The 18,176-nt window shown below is 43.1% G+C and overlaps 1 protein-coding gene across 1 annotated transcript in view; it reads right to left on the reverse strand.

The window, feature by feature from the left end:
* The window catches only part of TMPRSS3 (transmembrane serine protease 3), a 265,492-nt gene extending 248,134 nt beyond the window's left edge, over window positions 1-17,358 (reverse strand). Inside the window, exons 1-2 of the mRNA XM_086948584.1 lie at window positions 17,185-17,358; window positions 1,234-1,375 (exon numbers count right to left, since the gene is read on the reverse strand). Coding sequence (XP_086804710.1) covers window positions 1,234-1,375; window positions 17,185-17,358 — 316 coding nt within the window. The remainder of the gene's footprint in view (window positions 1-1,233; window positions 1,376-17,184) is intronic.
* Window positions 17,359-18,176: the final 818 nt, after the last annotated feature.

The following is an 18,176-nucleotide window of genomic DNA, read 5'->3' on the forward strand; positions in this document are numbered from 1 at the left end:
TTTAAATTGTGAGCCCAGAGACACCAAACTTGAATAGTCTATCTTTTCCCAATTGGAAATCACACTTATAAAGTGTAATAAGGTAATCCCAATGTTAACATATGGGAAAGATAGGCCTTGCAGTAGGGAAAAACAAATGTAAGTGTTTTTCACACAACTTGGACCTGTAAAACGTAAATGTACATGTCTAACATTTTAAGTACACTGTACCCTGCTCTAAGGGCTGTCCAGGGCCTACCATAGGGGTGACTTAAATGTGTTAAAAAAGATAGTTTGAGCATGGCAAGAGGGTTACCTTGCCAGGGTGACATGGTAGTTTAAAACTGGACACACAAGCTCTGCAATGGCATGTTTAAATGGACTACCTAAGTGAGTGGCACTATCAGTGCTGCCGGCCCTGTAGCAGATTTTAATTTACAAGCCCTAGGCACTTGTAGGACACTTTTCTAAGGACTTGTACATAAATAAAATATGTAATTTGTGGACAAGCCAATGTTACCATGTTTAAAGCAGAGACCACATGCACGTTAGCACTGGTTAGCAGGGGAAATTGTCCAGAGGCCTAAAGCCAACAGAACAGATAGGGAAAAGGCAAAAAGTCAGGGGAAACCACGCCAAGGATGCCAGGTCTAACAACAGACGAAACAAAAAGACCAAAGGATGTCAAAAGATAACGGGGGTAGAGAGAGATGCATTGGCAACAATGAATAGTCATGTACTAAAGTGTAAATAAGGATGATGAACTATTTTTCAACTAGGTATATTTAGTATTCAAGTAATGTGAAGCATATGTTTGCATTACAGGGGCATTTGCAATATGTACTTCTGTGCCACTGTTCATAGTAGAATGTATTAGCGTAAGTGGGTTCTTTGGAATGTTGAGGATGCAGTTTTGCCAGTTGAGAGCTGTGTCTCACCAGTAGTGGCTTGGAACATTTCCATTGTGATTACTTGTCAATAACCCACACCTTTAACCTCGTGTGTGTGTAAATTGGCTTATTTTATACAATCAAATGTTTTTAATTATTTTTATCTGTGGCATCATTTCAAGCATTTTCAGATACATTATTATGAAGAGGGTGCCAGCTTTTTTCAAATCCCTAGAAATTTACTAGGAGAAACTATAGAACTGGTTTACACATTATGTATGATACATAATAGCACAGGATCACAAAGAAAGCCCTCTTATGATCAATCATCCTACCAAGAAAATGAAACATTTGGACCACTCACCATTTGCATCATCTCCGGGGTTTACCCTTGCTTGTGCCAAGAAATACCGGAAGTAGGAAAAGGGAACATCCACTGGAGGCAAATCTTCTTCTGTGACTGACACTACTTCTAAATGGCCAGCGTTATGACTGTCCTCTGGCACCTTAGGGGATGAAGAGAGAACTCAGTGTATTTATAAAGGAAGACTAAATGCTTCTCAACATGGAGGCAAGGTACTTTCTGGCCACTTTATGCACAGGTTTCAGTCCTGAGTCAAATCCATTGAAAGAAAGGCTAGTGATACAGCAGAAACCCCTCATCAAGGAGTCTTACACAAACGGAATCTGATAATTAAACCATCCAATTACTTCCTAAGAGGCAGTACCTTGCTAATGCATAATTAATACCGGCTAGCACTCATAATTAATGTAAATAGGCCAGACAGGAACTTTTCTCCGCTATCAATCAGAGAGTAATGCAGTTCACTGTTGATTTTTCTGAATGGCGCAAACAGTGATTACAGTCTTGGAGATAGAGGGGCATATTTATTACGAAATCGCGTAGCGCTGCAAGTCACCTTGCTGTGCTGCATGATAGGGAAAGGCAAGAATGTGCTGTACTTAATAATATATGGAGCATTCCTGTCATTTGAGAATGCTGGCTCACAATGTGCGGCCTAGCACCAACGCAGGCACCCTTGCACCATGGTGCAAGGGCAGCTGCATAATCAACAGGATTGTTTTTGTGCAGAAAGGGGCTCTTTCCTGCACACAAACAATCCCCTGAGGCATTTTCCTCCATGTGTGCTACAGAATGTAGCACAGATAGTAAAAGGGAAAAACAAGGAGAAATTAACATATTTCTCCTCGTTACGCCTCCCCTGGACAAGCAAAGCATTTTGACACATTCCCAAGTCTACCACTGATGGTAAATTTGAGAATGCGCCAAAATCCGTGGGTGGAAGCGTGGGAACATCCTCGCTCCACCCATTGGATGCCTCACAGGGGCAAAGTAATGCAATGCAGCAATTTGTGTTGCGTTGCGTTACTCTTGGTTTATCAAGCCATGCTTGATAAATCCAATGTAGGTTTTGTGTCACCTTGCACCCCCTTGCATGACGTATGAGTGACGCAAAACCTTCGTAAATATCCCCCTCAATGTTTCGGAACGACCCCAGTTCTGTGACATATAAATTGTCTTCAATTACTCAAAAACCACTTGTCCCCATATAAAACTGTGATCATTGCTTCACTGACGCCTACCAAATCACTTGTACCCGTATAAGATTGTGATCATTGCTTCACTGAGGCCTACCGAACCACTAGTCCCTCTGTAACATATGATCATTACTGCATTGATGCTCACCATAACCACTAGTCATCGTGCAAAGTTATGACCACTGCTTCACTGATGCCTACAGAAACCACTGGTCTCCATATAAGAATATGTTTGCATGTGGAATGGCGAAATTTCTAGGTTGGGCATGGCGTATTAGATCCATTAGGCTTTTGCATCTTGTTTAATATGTATTTTTAGACTGTTCTTATGTAATTTATTTGCGCCATTTGTAATATGTACTGTATGTCTTATATTTATGCATTGGCTTTTTAACAGTTTTTATGTATTTGTAATGCTTTTTAAGATATGCATCATATCGAAATAAAGCCTAATTGACTGACTGATATAAGAATATGATCACTGCTTCACTGACGCCTACTGAGCCACCAGTCCCCTTTGAACATATGATCATAGCTTCACTGATGCATACCGGGACCACTTGTCCACACCTGCTATGTTAAATGTTATGTTAAAATTACTTGTAGAGCACACAAATACCAGATAAGATTATGATCACTGCTTCTCTGATGCTTACTGGAACCACTGGACACCATATAATGTTATCATCATTGCTTCATTGATGCCTACAGGAACCACTGGTCCCCATATGAGAAGATGATCATCGTAACACAGATGCCTACCAGAATCATTGGCCCCCACATGCAATTAGATTCATTGTTTCACTGATGCCTACCATCAACACTGGGCCTTCTGTAACCACTGCTCCCCATACTACAGTGCAATCACTGCTTTGATGCCTACTGGAACCACGTGTCCCCTTATATTATTATGTTCATTGCTTCACTGATCCCTTCCAGGACAACTGGTCCCATATAAGATTATAATCACTGCTTCACTGATGCCTCCTTCTGCCAGTCGTTCCCATATAATATTAAGATCACTGCTTCCCTGATGACCATCAGAACCACTAGTTCACATAGAAAGATTTCAAGAAGGTTCACTCTGTTTTGCTTTTTGTCGTGGAGCCCTGAGGGCAGGCATTACAAAGTACAGCAGCACTGATGACACCTATAGGCATCTTCATCTCTGTGGGCATTCATTTCTGGTACCAGTTCAGGCCTGAAGGGTAAGCCTCATCAGCTATTGCACCAAACTGAAAGCATACTAGGGTTTAGTGCAATTTACCTTAAGCAGCTTTAGGGTATTGTAACTTGTACAGCGCAAAAGGAGAAAGCAGAAGTGCAGACCCTCAGCCTAAGAATGCATCCTGGGTGCTAAAAGGTAGTGCTGATTTGGTGACATATATTAGAAGGTTTGATGGGGGGCACATTTTATACTCTCCAGATGATCAAATATCCACTTTTATATCAGCACAAGGCGCAGTGCAGGAGCACAACATGTGTTCTGTTACATGCATATTTCTACTATCAGAACCCGCTATTAACCAAGACATTTTAAGACATGAACAAAACAGGCAATTGTTCAGGGCCCCAACCTTCCAAGGCATGCACATGGAAAGTCTTCCTAGCTCACCTCTGCCTATTTCTATATCTGAACCTCTCACCTTCTCTCTGCCTCAATGGCGGCTGGCAGAGGTCGTGCTGGTGAGCGGGAATGAAAAATGAAAAGAAATATTTATTCTTACCTCTTCATGGCTACCGTCTCTCCTCCGTCATCGCTTCTCTTCCTGACGAGTCCCAGAAGCTAGAAGCACACAGGCTCCACTAAGTCGTGATTGGTCTGAGCACCGTGGTTCTGCTCTCAGACAAGAACTGGGAGCCTGTGCATGTTCTCCACCCAGGCTATCCAATACAGCCTGATGGAGAACATGTTAAGTACTATTCCTCTGACTGTCAGCACATCTAGCTGTGTTCTGAAATCTCTGGTGTAGGCGCGTCCAGCGCCAGACCCCCTGGCCCCCGCAAAAACCTCTCCTCCTGCATAACGTACGATACCGCTACCCTCTCAGCACTCAACTTCGGCCGTCTCCCTGACTGCTACCAAGCCGCCCCAGGACACACCCATGGACCCTTCACCTGCCACTCCTGCAATTTCGACTGCATCAGGACCCTCTCCAAACCCACAGACTCCAAACTGAGCTCCGACACTAACCATCTGAAGTGCATCTTACTCAACACCCGCTCGGTCCACAGACACGCCATCGAACTTTGGAACCTACTCGACACCACATCGCCGGACGTCGCCTTTCTTACAGAAACCTGGATGAACGCCTCATCAGCGCCCGACACCGCCATAGCTATCCCGGACGGCTACAAGATCATACGAAAGGACCGCATCAACCAAACAGGAGGAGGAATCACCATCGTGCATAAGAACACCATCCGCATCACGACCAGTTCCGATGACAACCTCACAACCGCCGAACACCTTCACTTCCAGATTCACACCGACCCTAAGACCACACTCAGAGGCACCCTCATCTAAAGACCACCCGGACCCTGCACACAATTCAGCGAAGACATCACCGACTTCATCAGCCCTCACGCCCTCCCCTCCGAGGACTACATCCTACTGGGAGACCTCAACTTCCACCTGGAAAAGAACAACGACAGCAACACCACCACCCTTTTGGACAACCTCGCCAATCTCGGACTCACCCCCACCCACTTTGCCGGGCACACGCTCGACCCAATCTTCACCTCCAGCAAGCACATCTCCTTTAATCACACCACAGCTCTCCATTGGACGGACCACAGCTGCGTTCACTTCAACTACAAAAAGACTACGACCCACAACCACCCACAACCAGTTCCCCGGAGAAACTGGAATAAAATTACCACCGACCAGCTCTTCACATCGCTTCACCAAAACCCTCCTGCAAAATCATCAGACCCAAGCCAAGCAGCCACCAACCTCACACAATGGATCACCCACAGCGAGAACGAATTAGCACCATTGAAAAAACATCAAATCAAGCAAGGCAGCAAAAAAGCCCCCTGGTTTAATGACGACCTTAAGAAATCCAAGAAGATCTGTCGCACCCCCGAGAAAGCCTGGCGAAAAAACCCAACCACTGACAACCTGACCACCTTCAAGAACGCCACCCGCAAACATCACCAACTGATCCGATCCACCAAGAAATCAGCATTCAAGGATCGACTCGACAACAACGCCCACAACAGCAAAGAACTATTCAACATCGTCAAAGAGTTTACCAACCCCACCGCCGGCACCAACGACATCACTCCATCCCAAGACCTCTGCGACTCTCTAGCCTCGTTCTTCCACTACAAAATCGCTGACATACATAACAGCTTTGGAGACCAGCCCACCCCACCCACCTCCGAACTAAAACCCCCCTTCAACAACCTTTGCGCCTGGAACCCAATCACCACTGAAGACACCATTCGCCTTATGAACACCATTCACTCAGGATCGCCAACCGACCCATGTCCCCACCACATTTTCAACAAAGCAGACTCCATTATTGCACCCCATCTCCGAGACGTCATCAACTGCTCCCTCAACTCTGCTACCTTCCCGGATAGCTGGAAACATGCCGAACTCAGCACCCTCTTGAAGAAACCTACAGCAGACCCCACTGAACTTAAGAACTACCGCCCCATTTCGCTCCTCCCATTCCCTGCCAAAGTCATTGAGAAAGCCGTCAACAGTCAACTCGCCACCTTCCTCGAATCCAACAAATCGGACTAATACTGCAAGACATACGAAGCAGAAGGGACGTATTACCTCCCGACCGCGTAACGCTACATTACGCTCATCGAGATTGAACCAACATTTTGGTCACCGCTGGGAACAAGATTCCGCTTTATTTACTTCATCCCCACAAGAACCCCGCTGAGGGTTGGAAGTATCACCTCAAAATATAACTTCTGGAAAAGTGGAGAATAGCCTTGAGAAAGTCGGGGGTTACATTCCCCAAACCGACGAAACACGTGTTGGCTGTGACGTCTCCTGAAATAAAGCTACAAAACAACCCTGAACAAAAGGATTGAGAATCTAATTTCATTTGAACTGTATGGTGGAAACACATGTATATCATTGATTATAATTGACCAAACAAGTGCTAAGGAGTATCAAACAATTGTGTGGGTTTACCTAACTAGAAGAGGATAGTGGTTCTCTTCTCCTTATAGCACCGTGAAATTACTATAAGTGAATACCCAAACTTTGGACAGGTGCACATCCCTTAGTGGCGCCAACACCTGGTAAAAATACCACTATTCAAGTAACCATCCAACAAATCCCTCGACCCTTCACAGTCCGGCTTCCGAGCCAAACACAGCACCGAGACCGCCCTCATCGTAGCAACAGACGACATTCGAACTCTACTGGACAACGGAGAAACCGCTGCCCTCATCCTACTCGACCTCTCCGCAGCCTTCGACACAGTCTGTCATAACACCCTTATACAACGCCTCAGCAACGTCGGAATACAAGGAAAAGCATTGGACTGGATAATCTCGTTCCTCGCCGGAAGAACCCAGAGAGTCCGCCTCCCCCGTTTTAGATCAGAGGCCACCGAAGTCATTTGCGGCATACCCCAAGGATCTTCACTCAGTCCCACCCTCTTCAACGTATACATGAGTCCCCTCGCATCCATTGCGCACCAACACAACCTCAACATTATCTCCTACGCAGACGACACTCAGCTGATCCTATCCCTCACCAAAGACCCAAACACCACCAAAACGAACCTACACGAAGGGATGAAAGAAGTAGCCGAATGGATGAAGAACAGCCGTCTAAAACTAAACTCGGACAAAACGGAAGTCCTAATCTTAGGATCATCCCCCTCTGCCTGGGACGACTCATGGTGGCCACCGGCCCTGGGAACCGCACCCATCCCAACGGACCACACACGTAACCTGGGCTTCATCCTGGACTCCTCCCTCTCGATGACCAGACAAGTCAACGCCGTCTCATCATCATGCTTCAACATCCTACGTATGCTCAACAAAATCTTCCGTTGGATCCCCACCGAAACAAGAAAGACGGTCACCCATGCACTGGTCACAAGCCGACTAGACTACGGAAACACCCTTTACGCCGGAACCACAGCCAAACTACAGAAAAAACTCCAACGCATCCAAAACGCCTCAGCCGGACTCATCCTAGACATCCCCCGCCAAGCTCACATTTCCGGTCACCTGAAAGACCTCCACTGGCTCCCCGTCAACAAGAGAATAACGTTCCACCTCCTCACCCACGCACACAAAGCCCTCTACGACCTAGGACCCGAATACCTCAACACGCGCCTGTCCTTCTACACCCCCACCCGCCAACTTCGATCGTCCAATCAAGCCCTCGCCGCAATTCCACGCATCCAAAGATCCACCATGGGAGGAAGATCCTTCTCCTACCTAGCGGCCAAGGCCTGGAATTCCCTCCCCACCCACCTCCGCCTCACACAGAACCACCTCTCCTTCAGAAAACAACTAAAAACTTGGTTATTTGATAAGTAAAGCTCCCCCCTACCTCAAGCGCCTTGAGACCCTCTGGGTGAGTAGTGCGCTATACAAATTTAAACTTGACTTGACTTGAGTCTACCCAGCCCTGTGTTGTAGTATGTTCTGTTACTTTGTTCTGAAACCATTCCACAAAACCTTGCTTTGGGGGATATTTCAAAATACTAGGTCTGTGGGTCTTTTTATAAATCTCCTTGTCCGCTCGAGGGCTTTCCTTATAAAATGTAAACGTCCCCAAGAAAATTGTCTGGTTCTGAGCCCCGGCCACCTCCTCTGATGACAAGAGACAACTTAGTTGGGAGCAGGCCACCATCAAAAGGAAGCATCACATCAGAGCTCTGTTTACCATAACCATTTTACACTGAACATTTTCACCAGCCTTTTATGGTGTGAATCTCCTGCCCACTCCACTCCATAAAATTTCAAAACAACTATGTATGGGTGGTCTGTGGCTAACTTCCCTCTACCTTTCAGCAAAAGATCTTGTTGTACCTGGGCCTTTCTGCACGGGCACCCCTAAACTTTTTGCCTTCCTCCTCCCTTTTTTCTGACCTCGTTTTTGTTGGCTTGAGGCCTCTGGGCACATTACCACTGCTAACCAGTGCTAAAGTGCATAAGCGTGGTACTAAAAAAATGGTAACTTTTACTTATCCACAACTGGCATTCTTAATTTACCTATAAGTCCCTCTTAAAGTGCACTATGTGTGCCCAGGACCGGTAAATAAATGCTAATAGTGGGCCTGCAGCACTGATTGTGTCAACCACTTCAGCAGCCTTAAATATGGCTCAGGCCTGCCACTGCAGAACCTGTGTGTGCAGTTTTAAATTGGCATTTCGACCTGCATTTTAACCTACTTGCCAGACACAAACCTTCCCTTTTATTGGATAGATGCCACCCCTAAGATAGGCCATAAGCAGCCCTAAGGGCAGGGTGCAATGTATTTACAAAGTAGGACATTTACTTTTGAGTTTTACATGTCCTGGTAGTGAAAAACTGCATTGGGGTTGCCTTAAAAATCTTTTAGGTATAATTTCCAATTGGGAAAAGATAGAGATTTGGAGTTTGGTGTCTCTGGGCTCACATTTTAAAATCACAACTTATGGTGAAGTCGTATTTTAAATTGTAAGTCTGAAAATGCCACTTTTTAGAAAGTTAGCATTTTCTTACTTTAACCATTGTGTGCAGCTGTCTGTCTCTGAATATACATCTGGGTTGGGTAACAGCTGGGCGTTGTGCATTCCTTCTAGATAGTCACATGCAAAGGGAGCTGGGGTGTGATATTTGCATCCATATGGCCCATCACCAGGCTGATGGGTATTCCTGAGGTAGATTGGAAGGGAAGAGCTGACACTTCCACCTCAATAGGGCTGTGCCTGACTCCACACAAATATCTGTATACCCTCCTATAGTGAATCTGGAGCCAGAGCAGGAAGGGCAGGGACCTTGTGAACTTCAATGTCCTCTATGAAGTATTCCCTGACTACAAAGGCACAACTAGGTATAAGTACTGGACCCCTGACACCACCAAATTAGAATTTTGCTGGAACCAAGGACATCCTACCAAGAAGAGGAGCTGCTGTGCTATAGAAGGGACTGCCACTTTGCTAGCTCTCACGGTCAAGTATCTGATTATTTACTCTGCAGTTTTAGAAATGTCTGGGTAGGTACTGCCCCATCAATCTGTTGTTCAATGAACCCATTCTGAAATCAAGGGTCATTATTAATAATACTACTCAGATTTGTATAGTGGAGCTAATCACCCCAAGGGTCTCTAGGCACTGTGCCTAAGTACAGGGAGATTAAGTGATTTGCCCAGAATCACAGGATGTTGATCCAACGCCAAGAGTTGAACCTGGTTTCACAGATCCAAAGTCAGCAGTTTAGGCCCTTAGGCCGCACCCTCTCCCAAGCCAGGTCAAGGATAAGGTGTGCAGTACATCTTCTTTCTCGATATCCCAATAGTTACTAAAGTGAAGTGAACAATTGAAACACCACTTCCTGTTGATTTGTCTGATCAATTCTTATCCTCTTGTCATTTATGGAATCATCTTCCTCCAGACCTTAGCAAGGAAGCTAGCCTTGCAATATTCAGAGTCTGAAAACCTACCTGTTTTTTAACCCTCCTGTCATTCTTGTAGACATCCCTTATTTGGGCCAGCACCTGTAGCCGACTATACAGCTGTAGTGCGCACTATATATAACTGTTTTTACATAGCAATTCACACTTCACGACTGCCACTTATAAGCACAATATATAGGAGATTTTATTATTACCCAATTTATGGTACTCAATTTATCGACCTTGAGGAGAAAAGAAGGCTGAGACCGCTTTGCTGGTATACAAACTTGCAGCCTGCTGATCACGGTTTTGTTCCAGCTGTGAGTGTTTAATTCAGTCTATATATCTATCTAATTTGTAGTTTTCTCTAAATGTTGGTGACTCCTTCTGTCTGCTTTTCTGTCTGTACTGCAGAAGGCGGGAAGAATCTATTTCACTGGCCGCTATCTCTGCACCAAAATACAATTTTTTTCCACTGAAATAGGGAGGAACTTCTCAGATCCAGAGTTACCAGTTACTTTATCAGGCAGTTTTTCATGGTTGAAGTGAAAAAAACACTCAGATTGTCCTCCTATTCTGACCCCGCGGAAAGTGTCAGTGGGTGTGTCAGTTGAGGACTAGTAGGTGGGGTGGGGGAGCAGAGGTGCAGGGAACGTTTGTGCCTTCTGGGGAGAATATTGTCTGCTCCTCCCATTCTACTCCAGGGGTTGAACAGGGGCCAGGCAATGCACCTGCTGAGGTGCCTCAAGAGCTGGCATTCATTGGGTTCAGAGCTTTTAGATCCAATAATTCCTGGACTGGACATAACTGGAATTGCAACTTGGTGTTTTTCACCCAACCAGACTTATATTTTTTGGGTGAAATATCCCAAATCATAGTAGGAGCCTCGAAGTTTTGTCGAGTTTCAGATCAGAGTTTCTTCCGCATTTCACCGGTTTGTATACAGCCAGCTTTTTCTAGTATTCTTGTTCACTTTGGTAACATGCTATCTCTGTTTTCACCCACAAACAGGTACTGAGAATAAGAACCCATGCTCCTCTGAACACTGCCATTAAATCCTGAGCCTTCAAGTGTCAAAACTAAAAACAAGGACATCAACAGCCCTTTTGCAACAGGTGGCTGCCTTCCTTTCCTGGTCAGGTCTCAAAGCAGTAATAAACTGGCGGAGAAGGAGGGTCTAAGGGAACATTTAGAGACCCAGCGTGGACCAATTCCCCATTTGTAACATGAGAAACACCAAAGAGGTCCATAGGTCCAGGCAACCTAACAAAAATACAATGAGCCCACAGACAAGGGACAAGGAGACTACTGGAGGGAAAAAATATGTTTCTATTCGTAAAGACTATTAATGACAAACCACCTCAAGGAAAATCTTTAATGGAGGACGGATTCCCCTCACTCACCTAGGTGACATGCTTCATCATCTGGGATCTCCTCCTGGTCACACTCTAAGGTGACCAAGGGCTACAACCTTCCGTCTAACAGAAGGGAGCTCGCGGATGTTTTCAAATGAGCTGTCTTTCGATTCTTCTAACGAGTATGATGAGCTAAAATAGTTATCTTTCGCAAAATACATCTGCACCATTTCTTTAAAGATAAGGAAGAGGTTGAACAAGGAACAGATGCAAGGAATACCGGTTTAAAGAAACCCTCCACTTGTAATCCTCCTTTGCAAATGGTGCCACTGCAAGTTTTGACTTTTGAAAAAGCTGTCTTGGCAGATGTATCAAGCTGGCGTACAACAGACAAGAGGCCATATAAGAATTTGCCAAAGACTGAACAACAAGCTCTGTGTACCTTGACTGAAGACGAACAGATAACGATCAAGCCGGCAGACAAGGGCGGCGCGATCGTCATTCAGGATACTAATGTATATCGAGCTGAATGTTTACGTCAATTGGAAGAAGAAGGATCAAAAAGGAGATGTCCCATATGGCTGAGGAGGCATTGAATGAAGGATAGATCACTACCCAAGAAGCCTCCTTCTTACAAATTGCCCATCCAGTAATGCCATATTTTTACACGCTTCCGAAAGGGCATAAACCACAGAGACCAGTTGTAATTGCAATTTTGTGAAAATGTGTGTGAAGGGGTGCACAGATAGCAAAATAATTACAGGACTAAAGTAAATAAATTGCTAAAATGTGAGTGAGTGTAATGTATGTTTGGAAGTGGTGAAGTAAGAGAGATGCAAGGAAGTGCATTCGGCTAAAAGTAAAAAGAGGGTTCTGAAGAGGAAAGAGATGTGGTTGAAAATGTGCAGATGGATGACATTTGCAGAGAAAAGGACATATATATCTAACTTAAAGCAGAGATAATTGAAAGCCAAAACTCCTTCCTCAGGCCTCAATGCTATCAAGATTTCAGAATTGAAACATTTTGAAGGTTCATTATTTATAATAAATCCTTGCTGTTACTCATTTATGTTAAACAGCTAACAACCATTGACAAAGCCAATCGTACTGACATGTTTTAATGGTAGATCAGTTGTAGTGTTATATATTTGAATGCAATTAAATCTCAGAGAGAAACCAAAATATCAGTTGGGTAGCACACTAAGGGAATCACATACATTTATTGTATTTAATTACGTGTTCCCTTTTAGAGCGTCAACACATTTTTCATCCCACTTAAAGACCTGTCTTCACATATTTCTATATGACTGATTGCAATCAGGAGGTGTGGGACCTTCCCAAAGCTTGGTTAGAGCATTTTCACCCAAAGGTCATGCAACATGCAGTGCAGACACTGGCCAAGCACACACTTTAAAAGGATGAAGTTGTTGCGTTGTTAAATTTGCACGTTACAGTGACATATTAACATATTAATGCATCAAAATATAGGGCAGTTTTTTAATGTGTTTAATATTTCAAAACAATAAGTTCGAACTGCTTTATAAGCCTTGCTTTATCACTAAATTAAGATGCTTTAAAATGCATTTTACCACAGGGGGCAACCCCTGGTCCAACTCCTTCTGGCCACAAGAAATGAAATGAAATTAAACTAAATGAAATGAAATGAAAGTAGCATTTGTAAAGCGCATGGTCACCCGTAGGCATCCCAGCGCTAACGGCAGCCAACTTGACACTTAGGCAGACTTCAAGGAAAAAGGTAGGTTTTTCCTTTCTTTAGAAAGATCAGATAGTCAGCCTCTAAACGTATGTGAAGAGGGAGAAGGTTCCATAGCTTTGCCACATTATACGAGTAGAGTCGCCCACCGCTTCGGACTCTTCTAATTTTCGGGACTATGAGCAGTCGCTTATTTTCAGATCTCAGAGCTCTATTTGGGTGGTAGAGCTGGATGGGAGAACGCATTACAGAAGAACTTTTACCAGAAAGTGCTTAATGAGCGATACATAAGGCCTTAAACTGAACTCGCTCTTTAATAGGGTGCCAGTGAAGGGCGGCGAGAGCAGGTTAAGCCAACATACGCCTGGGAATATTCAACAACAAGCGGGCTGCGCAGTTCTACACTGTCTGCAGGCTTCTGATCGTGGGAGGTGGAGCTCCAAGGTATAGGGCATTGGAGTGATCCAGCCACAACAGAATTAGTGCTTGAACCAGCAGCCTATTAGCACCAAAAGGTAATAGAGGGAGGATCTTTCTGATCAGCCTCAACATTCCATATCAGCTAGCCGCAACCTTTCAAGCTTGTTCTTTAAGGTCTAGGTTATGGTCCAACCACACACCCAGGCTCTTAATGTGATCTTTGGGGTTGGGGACTGGACCCAGACAACTGGGCCAGAGATGATCTCTATTAAGGGGGGCTGAATTGCCCAGTAGCATAAGCTCAGTCTTGGCCCCATTGAGCTTTAAATATGATTCATCCATCCAATTAGAGACAGCTCCAAGACATGAGGCTAGACAAAGTGAGGAGCTATCTTGCTGGTTGAAGGAAACCACCAGCTGGGTGTTGTCTGTATAAGTTACTATTTGTACCCAAAATGGCAATACTATTTCGGCCAAAGGGCCCAAATAAATATTGAATAGGGTGGGGCTTAGGGAGAATCCCTGAGGTACCCCACAGCTTAAAGACATCAGCTTTGACATTGTATCATCTTCCAAGACTGCGAAAGATCTGCCTTCAAGGAAGGACCGCAGCCATTTTAATACAGTTCCTGTCACTCCCACATTCCTAAGACGGTGAATCAATAGTTGGTGGTTCACAGTGTCGAAGTCTGTGCTGAGATCTAAGAGAATAAGGGCAGAAGCGTACTGTAGTGTCAGCACTAATTGTGTCACGACTGGACTACGGTAACGCGCTTTATATTGGGTGATCCAATAAACTATCAGGGAAGCTTCAGGTGGTTATGAACTATGCAGCGAGATTAATCTTTAAACTCCCTAAGAGAGCACATGTTACACCACTGCTGCAACAACTTCACTGGCTTCCAATCAAGCAGAGGGCTAGGTTCAAGGGCCTGTGTATTGCACATAAAGCCTTGCACAGAATGGCACCTAGCTACATCAAGGAACGGGTGAAGAGTTATGTGACAGAGCGGTACCTGCGATCATCCGAGCCAAGTCTGTTGGCCTGTTCTCAGTTAAATAAAGCCACCTAGGGGGGTCGAGCTTTTTCCGTGGTGATACCTCAGCTTTGTAATAAGCTACAGGAAGGCTTGCGTAGGGAAGCTTCCCTTCCCCACTTCAAGAGGAAACTAAAGACTCTTTTGTTTATTCAGGCTTTTGGTTAAGCCTCACCTAGATTGACCGAGTTTTGGGCCGTGCAGCTCTGCTAGGGTTTTATGTTTCTCACAAGCTCTTAGAGACCATTGGTGATTTAGTGCTATATAAATAAAAATAACATAACATTACCATTTGCCAATCTTGTTTCATTTTTTTCCATGGCGGAGGTTCCAGCCTGGACCTCACATGTGTCCATTAAGCTTGCTAGTGTCGCTCACTACATAAAAGTCATACCAAACATTTAAGCCATACCAATTTCAAATGTCACCAGCCTTCACTGAGATGTGGTGTAAGGAATTGCAGTGAAAATTGTTCCTTTGCCTTACACTGCATGAGGGAAGTGTTCCATGGACGCTGTGGTGGATGTTCCCACACAACACCCATGAGTTTTGACGCATTCCAAGATTTACAAGGATCTGTAAACCTGGGAATTAGTCAAAACTGTCCACCTTATCAGGGCAGGCATAACAAGGAGCAATTTGTTTATTTCTCCTTTTTTATCACCTTTCTATGTGTGCTGCATCCTGCAGAACACATAGAAAGAGGAAAACGCCTCCATTAATTGTTTTAGTGCAGGAAGGAATATCTTCATTTGTGTGCAGGAAGGGATACCTTCCTACCCTTTCAATTAGGCATAGGTCAGCATAGCAAAAACACTTGCAGCGCTGCCCTACGTCAAATCATTTAAAATGAGGCTTTATGTGTATTGTACTATGGGGCAGATTCACAGAACTAACTTAAGCCAAAATCATAAACTTACTATTTTTGGTATTCACAGAAGGCATTTAGTAGTCTCAAGTTAGGATTTTGTCTTAAATTAGGATTTCGTCTTAAGTAACTATTTTGTCTTAAGTTAGGATCTTGCCTTAAGTTAGGATCTTGTCTTAAATTAGAAATTTGTCTTAAATTACGATTTTGTCTTAAATTAAACTCAAGACAAACTTCTTCATATAAAATCCTAATTTAAGACAAAATCATAATTTAAGACAAAATCATAACATAAGACATAATCTTGACTTAATACAAAATAGTAACTTAAAACAAAATCATAACTTAAGACAAAATTGTAACTTAAGGCAAAATCCTAATTTACGACTACTAAATGCCTTCTGTGAATACCAAAAATAGTACGTTTATGATTTTGTCTTGTTAGTTCTGTGAATGGGCCCCTACGAGTACAATTTTAAAACAACATTTGGGTAAAGCTGTTAACCTAATGTATTAACTTGTGAATGACAGTTTTATGATTTTCTTAATATCTATAAGGCATACAAACGTTTGGGAATACCGTTTTGCATTCCCAGAAATGGAGGAGTGTTGTATGCATGTTTCTATTGCTGTAGTTATTTTTCAAATGTTTTTATGGTTTAATAGTTTAGCTAACGTTGCAGCTGACATGAATTTGTGTGTGGTTTGTTAACAAAAGTTAGTCGTTTTGTATAGCAGTTGGCTCGAAATCCTGAAGTATCTGAAGCATTTCCCCGTTTATAGGTGGTACTCTTGTGGTAAGAAGATTCTGCTGTGACAGTGATATGTAAAATAGAAGCAAACACAAGTTGCAATATGGAAATGTTTCCCTGTAAAGCGTGAATGAGTGAATTGGTGTTTAATGGTTCAATATGACCTTAAAAGGAAATTATAAAGTGCCTATTTTGCTAAAGTATCATGACATTTTGGCAATAGAAAATTCCCACCCCAAACCATTTCCTAAATTGTGCTGACATTTTATTATACTTAGTTTCCTCCTCATGTTTGAGAAAAAGTTAACTCCTATTATAAAGTAAATAGTTACCAGCTATATATTCATCAAATGTTCAAATAAACCTTTTTAGCAATTACACCGATTTGACTTTCTTTCCTAAATTCGTCTGTGATTTGTATCCCTGGAAAGCTTAAATCCCTTAGACAGACGAAACTATGAAGCACCAGGTACCACAAATGTATTGTCGTTGGTAAATTAGAGGCTGATTTACCTATTTCTTTAAATGATTTCCTACATTTCCTCCCTTTTTTTATAATTTCTTAGAATACTCAAATCATGATTTCTTTCTAGTTTAGTTAACTTTTTTAATCACAGCAATATCATTTGTTTCTTAGTTGTCCCTCTTGACAATTCCATTAGAAATTGTCTAGAAAATGATTAGCTTTCTTTAGATTTACCAACCTAGTATGTGTATTCTGTTGAATATTTGCACTTATTCCAATAGAGATTGTGCTATAATGTGTGGCAAGACATCTCCTGTTATATGGTTTGAACTCCCCCTTTCAGGTTCTCACATCTAATGAAATCTTAGACTATTTTGACAAGTGTTTTATTCCTAGCTGGACATTTTGTTAACAATCTATAAATCTCAAAGCTAAGTTTATTCTAGGTTTTACATCAGTCTTCAAATATATTCCCACAATTATACAACTTTCTGGTTGTATTTCTAAGCAGCCATCCATAGATTGTCTAGGAGTTATAAAGAGGTTCTTACCTCCTTCACCTCTGAAAGGATTTGTTTTTGGAGCATTTGAATGTCTTCTAGGCTTGGTATCTCTTCAGCTGTGATCTGTGTGTCCAGGGAGTTCCCAGGAGCCTTGTTGTCAGTCTTGATATTCTTTACATTAGGTGAATTTGTACTTCCATTCTCCCTTACGGTTTTCACCATTATTTTCAGTAATGTGGTAGAAACTGTTGGTCTTGAGTCTGAATTGGGCCGCCTGAGGAGAAGAGTGCTCTCAAGCGGCCAACTCCATCACACACAGTTCTAGAAATATTGGGGAAAAATAAAATATCAAAACTGGTGGTAAGGTTTTAAAAGTTAAACGAGCATCTGAAGTGATCTTTAGTTAAATGGCCCTTAGAGTTACTGGCCAAGCCAACGTTTGGCCCTGTTGTACAGAAACGTAAAACTTGCATGAACATGTATTATGTTGTGTTGTGCTATTCTGTTCTCGTGCAATAGACATAGTCAACATGGTCAACATTTAGATCTGAGAGATAAGCTATTTCTTTACATGACCACGAGGGCTGTTTCATGACCCTTTCTTAATCAGGCCTGCCATCTAGCCAGGAGTGCATTGAATTCTCTCTATAGTCGAAATATCTACTGAGTACACCTCTTGTGCATTCAATTCATGCGCAGCAGAGGGGGCTTCTTGTGGGTATCGCCCCTTTTGGAGGATTTATGTGACACTTCGGTGCATATCGCAAGATAACCACATTTTCTGATTATCTATTATCATTATGTATGATAATCAGTGAAAAGGATGTGATGGAGACAACTTTATTTAGGGAGACACAAAGGCTACCAGACATGGAGAATGTCAGTTTTATGTAGTTATGAACGCCTTAGAATAAAAATTATTTAGATGAATGAAAGCTAAGGTTACAATACGAACTCTTCAATTCCCCAGTTAGGCAACTGTATAACCCCCGGTTTGTAATGCAAACTCAAAAAAGAGTAGTGTATGCAACAATACGTGA

This window comes from Lissotriton vulgaris, unplaced genomic scaffold (genome assembly GCF_964263255.1).
Source record: "Lissotriton vulgaris unplaced genomic scaffold, aLisVul1.2 SCAFFOLD_2812, whole genome shotgun sequence".
In the NCBI taxonomy this organism is placed as follows: Eukaryota; Metazoa; Chordata; class Amphibia; order Caudata; family Salamandridae; genus Lissotriton; species Lissotriton vulgaris.